The sequence below is a fragment of the Pleurodeles waltl genome, chromosome 1_2, assembly GCF_031143425.1.
Source record: "Pleurodeles waltl isolate 20211129_DDA chromosome 1_2, aPleWal1.hap1.20221129, whole genome shotgun sequence".
NCBI lineage: Eukaryota > Metazoa > Chordata > Amphibia > Caudata > Salamandridae > Pleurodeles > Pleurodeles waltl.
Window position 1 is genome coordinate 690,178,352 of NC_090437.1, and position 16,425 is coordinate 690,194,776.

Sequence of the window (16,425 nt, forward strand, 5' to 3'; positions counted from 1 at the left end):
TTTTGACAGTCATACATTAGTCTGTGGAATCGGTGATATGCGTGATTTTGTATTGAAATTGATATGAATATCATTTAGTGGTTGTCTTTAGAGCAGAGGATGCTTATTAATTGCTCAGTAAGAGTGAAGCATTCAAAATAGCTCATTTGTGGTGTGTTAAACATGTTAATGTTTTTATGAAGTGCTACATGTATAATTTCATTTACTTTACACCTCTTCTTGACAATTCATGTTTTACAAAGCCAGTCTGCTAATTTCTCCTACCTCTGAACAGTAATATGGGACTTGATCATTTTGTCTGTATTTCAGAACTGATGACAGAAGGACATTTTGAATTGGCTTTGGAAACAACCATCTTCCATTGACCACTTTAATTGTAATTCACATTTGGCTTCTGCCTGCCAAAGCCTGCAGATGGGGGAAATGGGTTAGTCCACCTCAGCAGTTGGCTCTCCTGCACTGTGAATAAATTAATTTTGCCTGATTACGTGCACCTCTGCCTAAAAATGTGCACTTCAGTGCCATGGTTGGTGGCCAATACTACACTTTGCCATTGCTTTTTTTCTTTTCATTCTTTAGCCTTCTTCGTGTTTTTAGTTTTCAGTGTGTGTTTAAACTAAACCTTCAGAGTAGAGTATTACCTTTGCTTTGCTCCAATAAGCATTATATTTTCCTGTAAACTAACTATAACTGTTCTATGTGCACATTCTTGCCAGTATTCGGTCCTACTTCTCTAATAATGTAAACTCCTGGCTATTCCTTGCGATCTGAGCCATGTTAGTGAGAGAGCAAGGTTGGCCAACCAAAGGCGAGACTAGTTAGTTCATTGCTGTACTGTTCATGATCTGAAAATTAAAAGTAATTGTAGACACATTTCAAAATTGCAGCCTACGAAATGAGGAGCCCCCTCCCATCTCGTTGTACTCAGCAGTAATTTTGTGGCTGTTTTTCATAACATTGTGAGCTGTCTTCTGTTGTGCTGCTGTTATACTGATTTATTGTGTCACAGATATTTAAGGCAGACCAGTTTGTAACACATTCCATCGTATGAAGAAAGCACTGCTTAAATATTTCCTAAAGAAAATATCTTTAATACTTGGGCATGACCAATCACCAGGATGTAGAGATGATGCTCGGAAAATATGCCTAGTAGTCGCTAGAGCACAGGATGCAGTATCAAGATGGATTCATGTTGGGTCATGTCAGAATTAATACTGCTTGCATTATAATGCGTCCCGACAGCGGCCATTGTACTCTTGGCAGTGTCAAGATCATTATGGTTTGCCTGCACATCTTGGAATACAATCGGATTTAGTATGTGGACTACTTCGCCTTTACCAGTTCTGTGACAGGCACATCTTGGTTTCTGTGTACCTTGCCTGCATTATCAGTGACAGGCACACCTTTCTGCAAATACGGTCATGAGTACAGTGGGGCAATATTTGGTGGGTGTTTATTTCTGATCCTCGTTGAGGTGGCATGACAGCAACTCACCCATGTGTTTCACTGACTGTATTGTGTACATATATAGAGAACATGGAAGGAATTTATTCACTACCTACATTCTTACCAGTACCTGTAACACCTCCATTGTGTTAGGAACAATGTCAGGAATCCTTTGAGGTTCATTTGGAATCCATTGATGGGGATATGTTTACATCAAGGATAAATAAGCTTTATTGGTGTTTATTTGGGTCCAGAAGGGAGAAGTGTCTTAAAGACTCTTCCATTAGAGGTGGTAAATGTTCAGGCCTGTGTTGGTGACAGTGAAGTACTTGAAAATCTTTTTGTTATCAAAACTTTGGACAAAAGGTTAAATCCTAGAACAAACCCTGTCGTGGAGCACCACAAAGTTTTACAGCATTCACAATTTCCAGGTGAACCTATTGATGAGTTTGTGGCAGCTTCATCCATGCTTACAGGAACGTGAAACTATTATGAGTTTAAAAATGAAATAATCTGTGACCAACTAATTGAAAAAAATAATGATAAGATTATTCAGGAAAGTCTTTTGTCAACAGATGGCTCAGATTTAGCACTTACTTACAGCACAGAGTACAGAGCAATTTAGAGATTTGCGTGAGGGAAGTGAGTAAGGATACTGGTGCACAGGAAATCAAACACATTTCAAAACAGTCTGAAAGGCAAGATAGTAAAGGACAAAGTGACAAGTCAGAGTATCATGATCCTGTGGTTCGTGACAGGACTGTGTGGGGTAAAAGTGAAGTCTTTCATTTCTGTTGTGGAACAAGGTGCATTTGGGCAAAAGATGGTTAGCTATAAATAAGTGCTGCTTCGAGTGTGGAAGAAAGGGGCATTTTGAATGTGTATGCATGTCAAATGTGAATCATAAAGTGTTGGATAAAACTGTGAAAACGCTAGATGACAATGTATCAGAGATAGGGGCAATTTTGTGTTGTTGTCTTTTAATTATTGTTGATATTGGGAAGGTTGTGAAACTAGCATCTGTTGAGGGTTCTGCGAAAAGTAAGCCTCAACATTGTGACGTCTCATTTAATAGGGTGGAGGTGAGAATAATGGCTGATTCCGGGTCACTGTATAACTTGATAAGCGAGGATGAATTTAGGAGATTTCCCAATGTTCAACTTAGACAGTCTCTCATTAAAGTCCAATCTTTGAGTATGGGGGAAAAGAATGAAAGTTTTGGTAATGTTTGAGGCTCAATTGGATTTTTAATGGTACAATTTCTATGGCCAAGAGCAGATCAAATATTTGTGAGGTTAGGGTGAACAAGGAGCTTTGAACATATGTTATGTTGACTTGTATAGTGCATTAATCACCTGAGAGGGTATCCAGGTGCTTGGGCAAGGTGTGTAGGTGTTTGGTCCCAAGGTGCTTATACGAAGAGCTACGTTTTCAGCATCTTGCAGAGCTCAGTAAGTGAGGATGAAGTTGTTCCATGTCTTGGGTGCAATGTAGAAGAATGAGAGACCTCCAGTTTTACTGGTAGTAGACCCTAACCACTCTGATCAGGTGGTGTTTAGACAGACATTTCAGCTTTGTTTGTACAGGAATGAGAGCAGTGAGTGAGTACACATGGGTTAGACAGTATCCTGAAGTATTTACTGATGAATTGGGAAAATTGAAAGGCTTCTAACATAGGGTTCACTGAGTACCGCTGGTGTTGAAGAAGGAATTGAAAGCATAGTTGGATAAGTTGTGTGTCCAGGGATTAATTGAACCAACTGAAGGTTCGGAATGGCTATCCCCAGTAGTTCTGGCATGCAAAGCAGACAAGTGCATGAGATTTTATGTGGATTTGCATGATTTGAATTCCAACATTTGGGTAGATTGGCATCCTCTTCCTAACCAGCAGCAGCTCATTAATAGCATCAGGGTTCCCCTCCCTGCTCCATTTCCTGCCTTATATTTCTTGTTAAAGTTTTACTGCAAGCAATGAGCATTTCAGCTGTCAATCTGACCCTCACTCTGGGAGTTAGGCAGTCAAGGCACATCTCACAGATACATGCTCTATGTGCCCTCGTCGCAGATTTTTGTGGGCTTGTTTAATGTCAGCCCAGTGCCTTTGCATTCTTTGACACTAACACCACACCCACTTGTGTTGCACAGCACCGGTTCTGACTGAAGAGAGCACAGGTGCTTTGGGCTCAAGCCCCGTTTTTCCAGAGGATGTGTGTCAATCAGTGAGGGTACACCTTTTTTAACTTGTCACTGGATGGTGTGCTATCAACAGCCTTGATGAACGTGGTTCACGCTGCCATAAGCTGGGAAATGGGAGGGTCTCACACGAGCCCTAGAGGACTTTGAGAGCCTCCAACTCAAGCTGTGAGAGAAGCCACTTCTCGCCACCAGGTTAGTTCGCTGTTATTTGCAGCACTTAAAAAAGTTAATAGATTTCTCCTCCTCTGCTGTTTCCTCTATATTTAAAGGTTCCATTGCATCTGCACAGGTTTCAATATTCTGAATACCAGCTCCCCATTTTCGGCCTCAGTTAACACCCATGTGAGAGCACGGACATCACATTAAAAGAGAGGAGGGCAGGTCCATCATCCTGAAAGGTCGACATCTACATCATTTGTAAATAAATTACAACGTAATCTGGAATATATTGCTAAATGGCCCGGGGGGGTACTTGCACAGGTGTGCCAACACATTCTCCCTTGAGGTGTGGGAGGCGAAGCTCTCTATTGTTATTGATAATGTTTTGCACAGTAGGTGAATAGCTATAAATGCCGATTATTAGCAAATCACTTCCTCCTGTGGCTTGGGTCCCCACAGTGTATGGAAATGCAGTACTCTGATGCCGGATGTGTATTCGCTGCCTGGGGCTGATAAGCAGGCAAGTTTACAGGAATGCAATGGTATCCCCTGTTAAAAAGTTTAAAGTAGGGAGACCCCAATTTCTGAACTGAGCCCAAGAAGAGACTTTCCCTGTACACTGGCCTCAAACACCAGTACTAACAGAAAAAAGTCGCAAGGAGGAGGAAGGGTGTGTTGATATTTCAATATTCAGAAATAAAGCAGTGAAGTGCACAACACCTTACATCTGGTGCTCTCAGGGTGTGCTTAGTCACTACAACGCATGTTTAATAGTCCTGTTGTTATGTTTTTCAAATATGTATTTTCTTTTTATTCGAGTGTGTGTGCGGGCTTGTGTCCATGCACGTAAGTGTTTGTGTGTGTTAGCATGTTTGTGATCAAACGGCTTCATAACAATTAGAACCAATGAAATACTGGATTGGCGATTCACGTAAAATGAGTTTATTGATGTCTTGTCATATGCCTTTCTTCAGCTCCAAATTTGATTGTGCACAGAGCAGAAAATCAGCATTTGCACTCTTACAGCGAAAATACTGCAAAATATTTCTTCCCATGGAAAACACTGTTTTCATGTTAAGAATTATTTTCATCTACATAAAGAAATGTGTTTAGGTCACTTCCTCACCTTTAGTAGATCATTTATGTTTAGAATGGCAATGGGTGAGGAAAGTTCACTCTTTTACCACACTTTTTTACAAAAACATTAAAAGATGGAAGAACCCTGAAACCTACCTTGCAAGAGACATGCTCTATCTTTGCGCTTGAATACGCAGGCAAACTCATGGTTGCTCTCACACCCCATCACCTTAAAGTCTACCAACCTCCCACCCCCCGTTCCTAACATCAATGGAATGTACAAACCTAGTCTGGTTTTTAAATAAATGGAAGACTGTGAACTTAGTTCAGAAATAACTGCGTGGGAACTATGTTAAGGCTGTCCAGGTATTTCTGCTAAAATACTTGGGAAATAAATATACAAGACATCATCAATTATAAATGTTGGAAACTCTGTATTATGTAACATGTTCCTGAGTTTTATACGTGTTTGAAAAAGTACAATACGTCAATTCCATACATTGACTGACTCAGCAAATTGTGTTGTATTTCACAACTTTGCCACCTTGAATTAATTTAAACTTATGTTTCATAATCATATATAAACTTTGTGAAAAATACACTCAACTTTCTTTAAATAATCAATTAAATGTTAATTACATTAAAAGGGGCTGTGGTCTTTAAGTTCCGAGACATGTCTGCGGTTTCTGAGTGGAATTAAGTAGGGATTCGAGACACCTTACATCATTCGTGACACCGGAGGGGGCATATTCTTGTATTCCTATGCCATTCAAACTAGCATCTGTTTCAGCTGTGTTTCGTCTGGTTTCTCTTTTAAATACATTCACTTCCCACCGGAAAACAAATCTACAAGGAGAAGATCTGCTGGAAATTCCTGACTAAAAAGAGATCTAACCGGTGCTAATTGGAGTATTTGTACTGATCAATTAAAAAAAAAAATCTTACTCTTAACGGCGTAATAATTTTGATTTGTGACACCACCCAATCGAGAGGGACTTTTACATAGGAATCAGATTGGCTTAATGCACTTTGAATGTCGTATTGGTAACAAAATGGGGCGTAAAGTGTTTATCTGATACAGCAGACCTGTGCGTTTACAGTTAAGGGCGTTGACATCAATTGCAACTGTTTTAGAATACTGGTGATTTTGTGCATGGTATGTGCTGTACTATTTATCTATAACCTTTGTTGTGCCTGCAGAGCGAAACCAATAATTGATGAGAATCTTTCTGTTTTAGAACCACTGGAAAAGAGTTTGCACTGAAAATAATAGACAAAGCAAAATGCTGTGGAAAGGTAAGATATGATCAGGAGATGTCGTCTGCTTCCAATGATTTTTCTGTTTGTCTGTAACTTATTTTGAGTTTAAGTTGTTTGTGGATGTCAATCCAAGCATGGAGCTCATGGTTCATTGTCATCCCCGCACTTTAGGAGGAGGGATCCGCCAGTGTTGTAACTTAATTGCTTACATAGCACTAAAACAACCTGAGTCAATAACACATTTGCTCAGGCTATGTAGGTGGTGGGAGGGGGGGTGAGTTTTGATCTCTATTCTAGAAACTGGCTATGGTGTGTCATCCACTGATGATGTTTTTACTCCCTCTGCATTGAGGTGATATTGAGCTGAACAAATTAGGATGACTGCTGTTCCAGCAGTTTCAGTCAACGTTTGCAATAATTTGAGTCTAAAAATGGATATCTAGTCACAATGTCAAGCAAAGTGGATCCACATTGACATCTCAGACACTCGGACATTTTGATCTCCCTCATTACTGAATTTTAAAAGTGGGTCTGAGCTGGAGTTCCATATAACCTGGTAATCATGGTTTAATTCTAAAGGAGCCAGAAACTTTATTAATTAGCCTGTTCTCCGCATTTTGTCATCCAGCATTTTTTCTGTTTCCGGTTTCCCTGCAACCAACAAAAAGTAACAATAACCGCCTACACAATCACTTTAAAAGTTGCATTAGTCAAGTCTACAACAGTTATTTAATTAATATATGTTGAGCCATAGATTCAATTTACATACACATGATTATTTTTTCATTTACTTTTTATTTATTTTCTCTTAAGAATGTGTGGTGTTTTTATCCAAAGCATGTTTTCCTTAATATATAATCAGGATTGAACAAAAAATGTTTGAAAATATTATCAATGTTTTGCCTGCAAAGCTACACATGCCCTTCTCCCAATTTCACTAAAGGTAAAAACAAACTGCATTCATGTGTGTTTCCAAACATTTATCAGACGTACCTCAATTGTGACTAATATCACGCCACATCAAAAAATCATAGGGCGACACAATCACAGATTTAAGCATTGTATATACGTGTGTGTGTGTGTGTATATATATATATGTTCGGTGGCATCGACTCCATTTTAGATTGTTTTTTTTCCGCCATCGGGTTCGGACGTGTTCCTTTTCGCTCCGTGTTTCGGGTCGGAAAGTTAGTTAGAATCTCTGAAAAATCGTCGGTATTGTTTGCGTTCGGTATCGGGTTAGTTATAACAGATCGACACTGACTTTTGAAGAGCTCCGGTGGCCCTTCGGGGTTTTTTCGATCCCCCCGTCGGGGCCTGGTCAGCCCGGCCACGTGTTTCTTCAAGGCTGATGGAACGGACCCCATTCCGCTTCTGCCCAAAATGTCATAACAAGTATCCGTATACAGATCAGCATCTGGTCTGTAACTTGTCTGTCTCCAGAGCACAAGGAGGATACCTGTGAAGCCTGTCGAGCGTTTCGGTCAAGGAAGACATTAAGAGACCGAAGAGCAAGAAGACTGCAGATGGCGTCGGCGCCGACAGGACAAGGGCGTTTCGAGGAGGAAGAAGAAAGCTTCTCCATCCATGAATCGGACTCGGACGAGCTCAATCCCGAAGAAACGCTGAAAACCGTGAGTAAGACGACGAAACATAAAACTCACGAGAAGACAACAAAAGCCCAGGGGACGCCACCACCAACAGGCCATGGCTTAACCCGAAAATTAGGTGACCGATCATCGGCACCGAAAAAGGGCATGCATGTGACGAAGTCATCCGACTCCGGTCGAGATACCGCCACACAGCTATCTCGGGCCCGAGACAGCAGCTCTGAACAGATTCGGCACCGAGACAGTGGCACCGAAATGGTTCGGCACCGAGACACCACGACGCCGAAAATAAAGAAGGTTGCCTCTGAGCCCAAAAAGGCGACCGAAAAGATTTAAATTCCGAAACATCCAGCCTCGGAACCGAAAACAGGTTCCTACACAGAGGAACAGGGATTGTCCTCCCAGATGCAAGGACATAAGTTCGGAGAGGAACTTCAATCGGTTGAGCCAGACTACACTCAAAGAAGGCTCCACATTCAAAAAGGCACAGGGAAGATAAGCACTCTTCCCCCAATTAAGATGAAAAGAAGACTTGCCTTTCAAGAAAAGGACAAGCAGCCACAGGCAAAGGTGGCAAGACAAACAACTCCACCACCATCAATGCACACATCACCGGTAGCCACTCCACCACTGATGCAATCCCCAACTCATACTGCAATGAGTCAAGATGATCCTGATGCATGGGACCTTTATGATGCTCCTGTATCAGATAACAGCCCAGACTGTTACCCTACAAGGCCGTCGCCACCTGAAGACAGTACATCCTACACGCAGGTGGTCTCAAGGGCAGCTGCGTTTCATAACGTCACCTTGCATTCAGAACCAATTGAGGATGACTTTTTATTTAATACACTCTCCTCCACTCATAGCCAATACCAAAGCATACCTATGCTCCCGGGAATGCTAAAACATTCAAAACAAATATTTCAGGATCCTGTTAAAGGCAGAGCCATAACTCCAAGGGTGGGAAAAAAGTACAAGCCACCACCAACAGACCCTGTTTATATTACGCAGCAATTAACACCAGATTCTGTGGTTGTTGGGGCAGCTCGCAAGAGAGCAAACTCTCATACCTCGGGAGATGCACCACCTCCAGACAAGGAGAGTCGCAAATTCGATGCTGCGGGTAAAAGAGTTGCAGCACAAGCAGCAAACCAATGGCGTATTGCCAATTCACAAGCACTTTTGGCAAGATACGATAGAGCTCATTGGGACGAAATGCAGCATTTCATAGAACACTTACCCAAAGAGTTCCAGAAAAGGGCACAACAAGTGGTAGAAGAAGGACAAAGTATCTCCAATAATCAGATACGGTCATCAATGGACGCAGCAGATACAGCTGCAAGGACAGTAAATACTGCAATAACAATAAGGAGACACGCATGGTTGCGTACGTCAGGATTCAAGCCGGAAATACAACAAGCCGTGCTGAATATGCCCTTTAATGAACAGCAGTTGTTTGGGCCGGAAGTCGACACTGCTATTGAAAAACTCAAAAAAGATACAGATACCGCAAATGCCATGGGCGCACTCTACTCCCCACAAAGCAGAGGCACATTTCGCAAGACACCATTTAGGGGAGGGTTTCGAGGTCAACCTACAGAGGCCACAACCTCACAAGCAAGACCCACTTATCAAAGCCAATACCAGCAGGGAAGTTTTCGGGGGCAATATAGAGGGGCACAATTCCAAAAAAATAGAGGGAAGTTCCAAAGCCCCAAAACCCCTCAAAACAAACAGTGACTTCCAAGTCACACATCCCCAACACATAACACCTGTGGGGGGGAGACTAAGGCGGTCATTCTGACCGCGGCGGTCGGCGGTCACCGCCCGCCAAGCGGTTCCCGCCGAAAGACCGCAGCGGCCATTCCGGCTTTCCCGCTGGGCCGGCGGGCGACCGCCAGAAGACCGCCGGCCGGCCCAGCGGGACAGCCCCTTCAACAATGAATCCGGCTTGGAATGGAGCCGGCGGAGTTGAAGGGGTGCGACGGGTGCAGTGGCACCCGTCGCGATTTTCACTGTCTGCACAGCAGACAGTGAAAATCTTTGTGGGGCCCTGTTAGGGGGCCCCACGGCAGCCGTTCCCGCCATCCTGGTTCCGGCGGTGGACACCGCCAGAAACAGGCTGGCGGGAAGGCGCTCGGAATCCCCATGGCGCTGCTGCAAGCAGCGCCGCCATGGCGGATTCCATGGGCCAGCGGGAAACCGGCGGGAAACCGCCGGCTCCCCTTTTCTGACCGCGGCTTTACCGCCGCGGTCAGAATCGCCCAGGAAGCACTGCCAGCCTGTTGGCGGTGCTTCCGCCGCCCTCCGCCATGGCGGTCATGGACCGCCAAGGTCAGAATGACCCCCTAAGACTATTTTACAAACACTGGGAGGAGATAACAACAGACACTTGGGTACTGGCAATTATCCAGCATGGTTATTGCATAGAATTTCTCAAATTCCCTCCAAACGTACCACCGAAAACACACAATATGTCAAAAGAACATATAAATCTTCTAGGACTAGAAGTTCAGGCATTACTACTAAAAGAAGCAATAGAATTAGTACCAGAACACCAGAAAGGAACAGGAGTTTACTCTCTGTACTTTCTCATACCCAAAAAAGACAAGACTCTGAGACCTATATTAGATCTCCGAACATTAAATACCTACATCAAATCAGATCACTTTCATATGGTGACATTACAAGACGTAATCCCACTACTCAAACAACAAGACTACATGACAACACTAGACCTAAAGGATGCATATTTCCATATACCGATACATCCTTCACACAGAAAGTACTTAAGGTTTGTATTCCAAGGGATACATTACCAATTCAAGGTGTTGCCATTCGGAATAACAACTGCGCCAAGAGTTTTTACAAAGTGCCTAGCAGTCGTAGCTGCACATATCAGAAGGCAGCAAATACATGTGTTCCCGTACCTAGACGATTGGTTAATCAAAACCAACACGCTAGAAAAGTGTTCACAACACACAGAGTATGTCATAGAAACCCTCCACAAACTAGGTTTCACAATCAACTACACAAAGTCACACCTTCTGCCGTGTCAAACACAGCAATACTTAGGGGTGACAATCAACACAGCAAAAGGGATTGCCACTCCAAGTCCACAAAGAGTTCAGGCATTTCACAATGTAATACAAGCCATGTATCCAAATCAAAAAATACAAGTCAAAATGGTGATGAAACTCTTAGGCATGATGTCCTCATGCATAGCCATTGTCCCAAACGCAAGGTTGCACATGCGGCCCTTACAACAGTGCCTAGCATCACAGTGGTCACAGGCACAGGGTCAAATTCTAGATCTGGTGTTGGTAGACCGCCAAACATACACCTCGCTTCAATGGTGGAACAGTATAAATTTAAACCAAGGGTGGCCTTTCCAAGACCCAGTGCCACAATATGTAATAACAACAGATGCCTCCATGATAGGGTGGGGAGCACACCTCAATCAATACAGCATCCAAGGACAATGGGACACTCACCAAAAACAGTTTCACATAAATCACTTAGAACTATTGGCAGTATTTCTAGCGCTGAAAGCATTTCAACCCATAATAAGCTACAAACACATTCTTGTCAAAACAGACAACATGACAACGATGTATTACCTAAACAAACAGGGAGGCACACACTCAACACAGTTGTGTCTCCTGGCACAGAAAATATGGCATTGGGAGATTCACAATCACATTCGCCTAATAGCACAATTTATTCCAGGAATTCAGAACCAACTAGCAGACAATCTTTCTCGGGATCACCAACAGATCCATGAATGGGAGATTCACCCCCAAATACTGAATACTTACTTCCAGAGTTGGGGAACACCACAAATAGATCTATTTGCAACAAAGGAAAACGCAAAATGCCAAAACTTCGCATCCAGGTACCCACAAGATCAGTCACAGGGCAATGCGTTATGGATGAGTTGGTCAGGGATATTTGCTTACGCTTTTCCCCCTCTCCCACTCCTTCCATATCTAGTAAACAAGCTGAGTCAAAACAAACTCAAACTTATACTAATAGCACCAACATGGGCAAGGCAACCTTGGTACACAACACTACTAGACCTCTCAGTAGTGCCTCATGTCAAACTACCAAACATACCAGATCTGTTAACGCAACACAAACAAAAGATCAGACACCCAAATCCAGCATCGCTGAATCTAGCAATCTGGCTCCTGAAGTCCTAGAGTTCGGACATTTAGACCTTACACAGGAATGTATGGAGGTCATAAAACAAGCTAGGAAACCTACCACTAGACATTGCTATGCAAATAAGTGGAAAAGATTTGTTTATTACTGCCATAATAATCAAATTCAACCCTTACACGCATCTGCCAAAGACATCGTAGGATACTTACTACATTTGCAAAAATCAAAGCTAGCTTTTTCTTCCATTAAAATACATCTTACAGCAATTTCTGCTTACCTGCAAATTACGCACTCAACTTCTCTATTTAGAATACCAGTCATAAAAGCATTTATGGAAGGTCTAAAGAGAATTATTCCACCAAGAACACCACCAGTTCCTTCATGGAACCTCAACATTGTCTTAACACGACTCATGGGTCCACCTTTTGAGCCCATGCACTCTTGTGAAATGCAATACTTAACATGGAAAGTTGCATTTTTAATTGCCATCACATCTTTAAGAAGAGTAAGTGAGATTCAAGCATTTACCATACAAGAACCATTTATTCAGATACACAAGCATAAAGTAGTTCTACGAACAAATCCTACATTTTTACCAAAAGTCAAATCACCGTTCCACTTAAATCAAACAGTAGAATTACCAGTGTTCTTCCCACAGCCAGACTCCGTAGCTGAAAGAGCACTACATACATTAGACATCAAAAGAGCGTTAATGTACTACATTGACAGAACAAAACTAATTTGCAAAACAAAACAATTATTTATTGCTTTCCAAAAACCTCATACAGGAAATCCAATTTCTAAGCAAGGCATTGCTAGATGGATAGTTAAGTGCATTCAAACCTTTTATCTTAAAGCAAAAAGAGAACTGCCTATTACACCAAAGGCACACTCAACTAGAAAGAAAGGTGCTACCATGGCCTTTCTAGGAAATATTCCAATGACAGAAATATGTAAGGCAGCTACATGGTCTACGCCTCATACATTTACCAAACACTACTGTGTAGATGTGCTAACAACACAGCAAGCCACAGTAGGCCAAGCAGTACTACGAACATTGTTTCAGACAACTTCAACTCCTACAGGCTGAACCACCGCTTTTGGGGAGATAACTGCTTACTAGTCTATGCACAGCATGTGTATCTGCAGCTACACATGCCACCGAACGGAAAATGTCACTTACCCAGTGTACATCTGTTCGTGGCATTAGTCGCTGCAGATTCACATGCACCCACCCGCCTCCCCGGAAGCCTGTAGCCGTTTAGAAGTTGATCTTGAACATCTGTATATTTGTAAATATATGTTCGGTGGCATGTGTAGCTGCAGATACACATGCTGTGCACATCCCGCCATCTGGTGTTGGGCTCGGAGTGTTACAAGTTGTTTTTCTTCGAAGAAGTCTTTTCGAGTCACGAGGTCGAGGGACTCCTCCCATTTTGGCTCCATTGCGCATGGGCGTCGACTCCATCTTAGATTGTTTTTTTTCCGCCATCGGGTTCGGACTTGTTCCTTTTCGCTCCGTGTTTCGGGTCGGAAAGTTAGTTAGAATCTCGGAAAAATCGTCGGTATTGTTTGCGTTCGGTATTGGGTTAGGTATAACAGATCGACACCGACTTTTGAAGAGCTCCGGTGGCCCTTCAGGGTTTTTTCGATCCCCCCGTCGGGGCCTGGTCGGCCCAGCCACGTGTTTCTTCAAGGCTGATGGAACGGACCCCATTCCGCTTCTGCCCAAAATGTCATAACAAGTATCCATATACAGATCAGCATCTGGTCTGTAACTTGTGTCTGTCTCCAGAGCACAAGGAGGATACCTGTGAAGCCTGTCGAGCGTTTCGGTCGAGGAAGACATTAAGAGACCAAAGAGCAAGAAGACTGCAGATGGCGTCGCCGCCGACAGGACAAGGGCGTTTCGAAGAGGAAGAAGAAAGCTTCTCCATCCATGAATCGGACTCGGACGAGCTCGATCCCGAAGAAATGCCGAAAACCGTGAGTAAGACGTCAAAACATAAAACTCACGAGAAGACAACAAAAGCCCAGGGGACGCCACCGCCAACATGCCATGGCTTAACCCGAAAATTAGGTGACCGATCATCAGCACCGAAAAAGGGCATGCATGTGGCGAAGTCATCCGACTCCGGTCGAGATACCGCCAAACAGCTATCTCGGGCCCGAGACAGCGGCTCCGAACAGATTCGGTACCGAGACAGTGGCACCGAAATGGTTCGCACCGAGACACCATGTCGCCGAAAATAAAGAAGGTTGCCTCGGAGCACAAAAAGGCGACTGAAAAGATTTCGATTCCGAAACATCCAGCCTCGGAACCGAAAACAGGTTCCTACACAGAGGAACAGGGATTGTCCTCCCAGATGCAAGGACATAAGTTCGGAGAGGAACTTCAATCTGTTGAGCCAGACTACACTCAAAGAAGGCTCCACATTCAAAAAGACACAGGGAAGATAAGCACACTTCCCCCAATTAAGATGAAAAGAAGACTTGCGTTTCAAGAAAAGGACAAGCAGCCACAGGCAAAGGTGGCAAGACAAACAACTCCACCACCATCTCCACCACCATCAATGCACACATCACCGGTAGCCACTCCACCACTGATGCAATCCCCGACTCATACTGCAATGAGTCAAGATGATCCTGATGCATGGGACCTTTATGATGCTCCTGTATCAGATAACAACCCAGACTGTTACCCTACAAGGCCGTCGCCACCTGAAGACAGTACATCCTACACGCAGGTGGTCTCAAGGGCAGCTGTGTTTCATAACGTCACCTTGCATTCAGAACCAATTGAGGATGACTTTTTATTTAATACACTCTCCTCCACTCATAGCCAATACCAAAGCTTACCTATGCTCCCGGGAATGCTAAAACATTCAAAACAAATATTTCAGGATCCTGTTAAAGGCAGAGCCATAACTCCAAGGGTGGAAAAAAAGTACAAGCCACCACCAACAGACCCTGTTTATATTACGCAGCAATTAACACCAGATTCTGTGGTTGTTGGGGCAGCTCGCAAGAGAGCAAACTCTCATACCTCGGGAGATGCACCACCTCCAGACAAGGAGAGTCGCAAATTCGATGCTGCGGGTAAAAGAGTTGCAGCACAAGCAGCAAACCAATGGCGTATTGCCAATTCACTAGCACTTTTGGCAAGATACGATAGAGCTCATTGGGATAAAATGCAGCATTTCATAGAACACTTACCCAAAGAGTTCCAGAAAAGGGCACAACAAGTGGTAGAAGAAGGACAAAGTATCTCCAATAATCAGATACGGTCATCAATGGACGCAGCAGATACTGCTGCAAGGACAGTAAATACTGCAATAACAATAAGGAGACACGCATGGTTGCGTACGTCAGGATTCAAGCCGGAAATACAACAAGCTGTGCTGAATATGCCCTTTAATGAACAGCAGTTGTTTGGGCCGGAAGTTGACACTGCTATTGAAAAACTCAAAAAAGACAGATACTGCAAAAGCCATGGGCGCACTCTACTCCCCACAAAGCAGAGGCACATTTCGCAAGACACCATTTAGGGGAGGGTTTCGAGGTCAACCTACAGAGGCCACAACCTCACAAGCAAGGCCCACTTATCAAAGCCAATACCAGCGGGGAAGTTTTCGGGGGCAATATAGAGGGGCACAATACCAAAAAAATAGAGGGAAGTTCCAAAGCCCCAAAACCCCTCAAAACAAACAGTGACTTCCAAGTCACACATCCCCAACACATAACACCTGTGGGGGGGAGACTAAGACTATTTTACAAACATTGGGAGGAGATAACAACAGACACTTGGGTACTGGCAATTATCCAGTATGGTTATTGCATAGAATTTCTCAAATTCCCTCCAAACGTACCACCGAAAACACACAATATGTCAAAAGAACATATACATCTTCTAGGACTAGAAGTTCAGGCATTACTACTAAAAGAAGCAATAGAATTAGTACCAGAACACCAGAAAGGAACAGGAGTTTACTCTCTGTACTTTCTCATACCCAAAAAAGTCAAGACTCTGAGACCTATATTAGATCTCCGAACATTAAATACCTACATCAAATCAGATCACTTTCACATGGTGACATCACAAGACGTAATCCCACTACTCAAACAACAAGACTACATGACAACACTAGACCTAAAGGATGCATATTTCCATATACCGATACATCCTTCACACAGAAAGTACTTAAGGTTTGTATTCCAAGGGATACATTACCAATTCAAGGTGTTGCCATTCGGAATAACAACTGCGCCAAGAGTTTTTACAAAGTGCCTAGCAGTCGTAGCTGCACATATCAGAAGGCAGCAAATACATGTGTTCCCGTACCTAGACGATTGGTTAATCAAAACCAACACGCTAGAAAAGTGTTCACAACACACAGAGTATGTCGTCATAGAAACCCTCCACAAACTAGGTTTCACAATCAACTACACAAAGTCACACCTTCTGCCGTGTCAAACACACCAAAACTTAGGGGCGAAAATCAACACAGCA

The 16,425-nt window shown here is 43.3% G+C and overlaps 1 protein-coding gene across 5 annotated transcripts in view; it reads left to right on the forward strand.

Moving 5' to 3' along the window:
- DCLK2 (doublecortin like kinase 2) overlaps positions 1 to 16,425 on the forward strand; it is a 482,935-nt gene that overhangs the window by 353,592 nt on the left and 112,918 nt on the right. For all 5 annotated transcript variants that reach the window (XR_011205402.1, XM_069242636.1, XM_069242637.1 and 2 more), the window contains one exon: positions 6,117 to 6,174. Coding sequence is in view for 4 of the 5 variants with exons in the window: in XM_069242636.1 (XP_069098737.1) it covers positions 6,117 to 6,174 (58 nt within the window). In the remaining variant the exon portion in view is untranslated. The remainder of the gene's footprint in view (positions 1 to 6,116; positions 6,175 to 16,425) is intronic.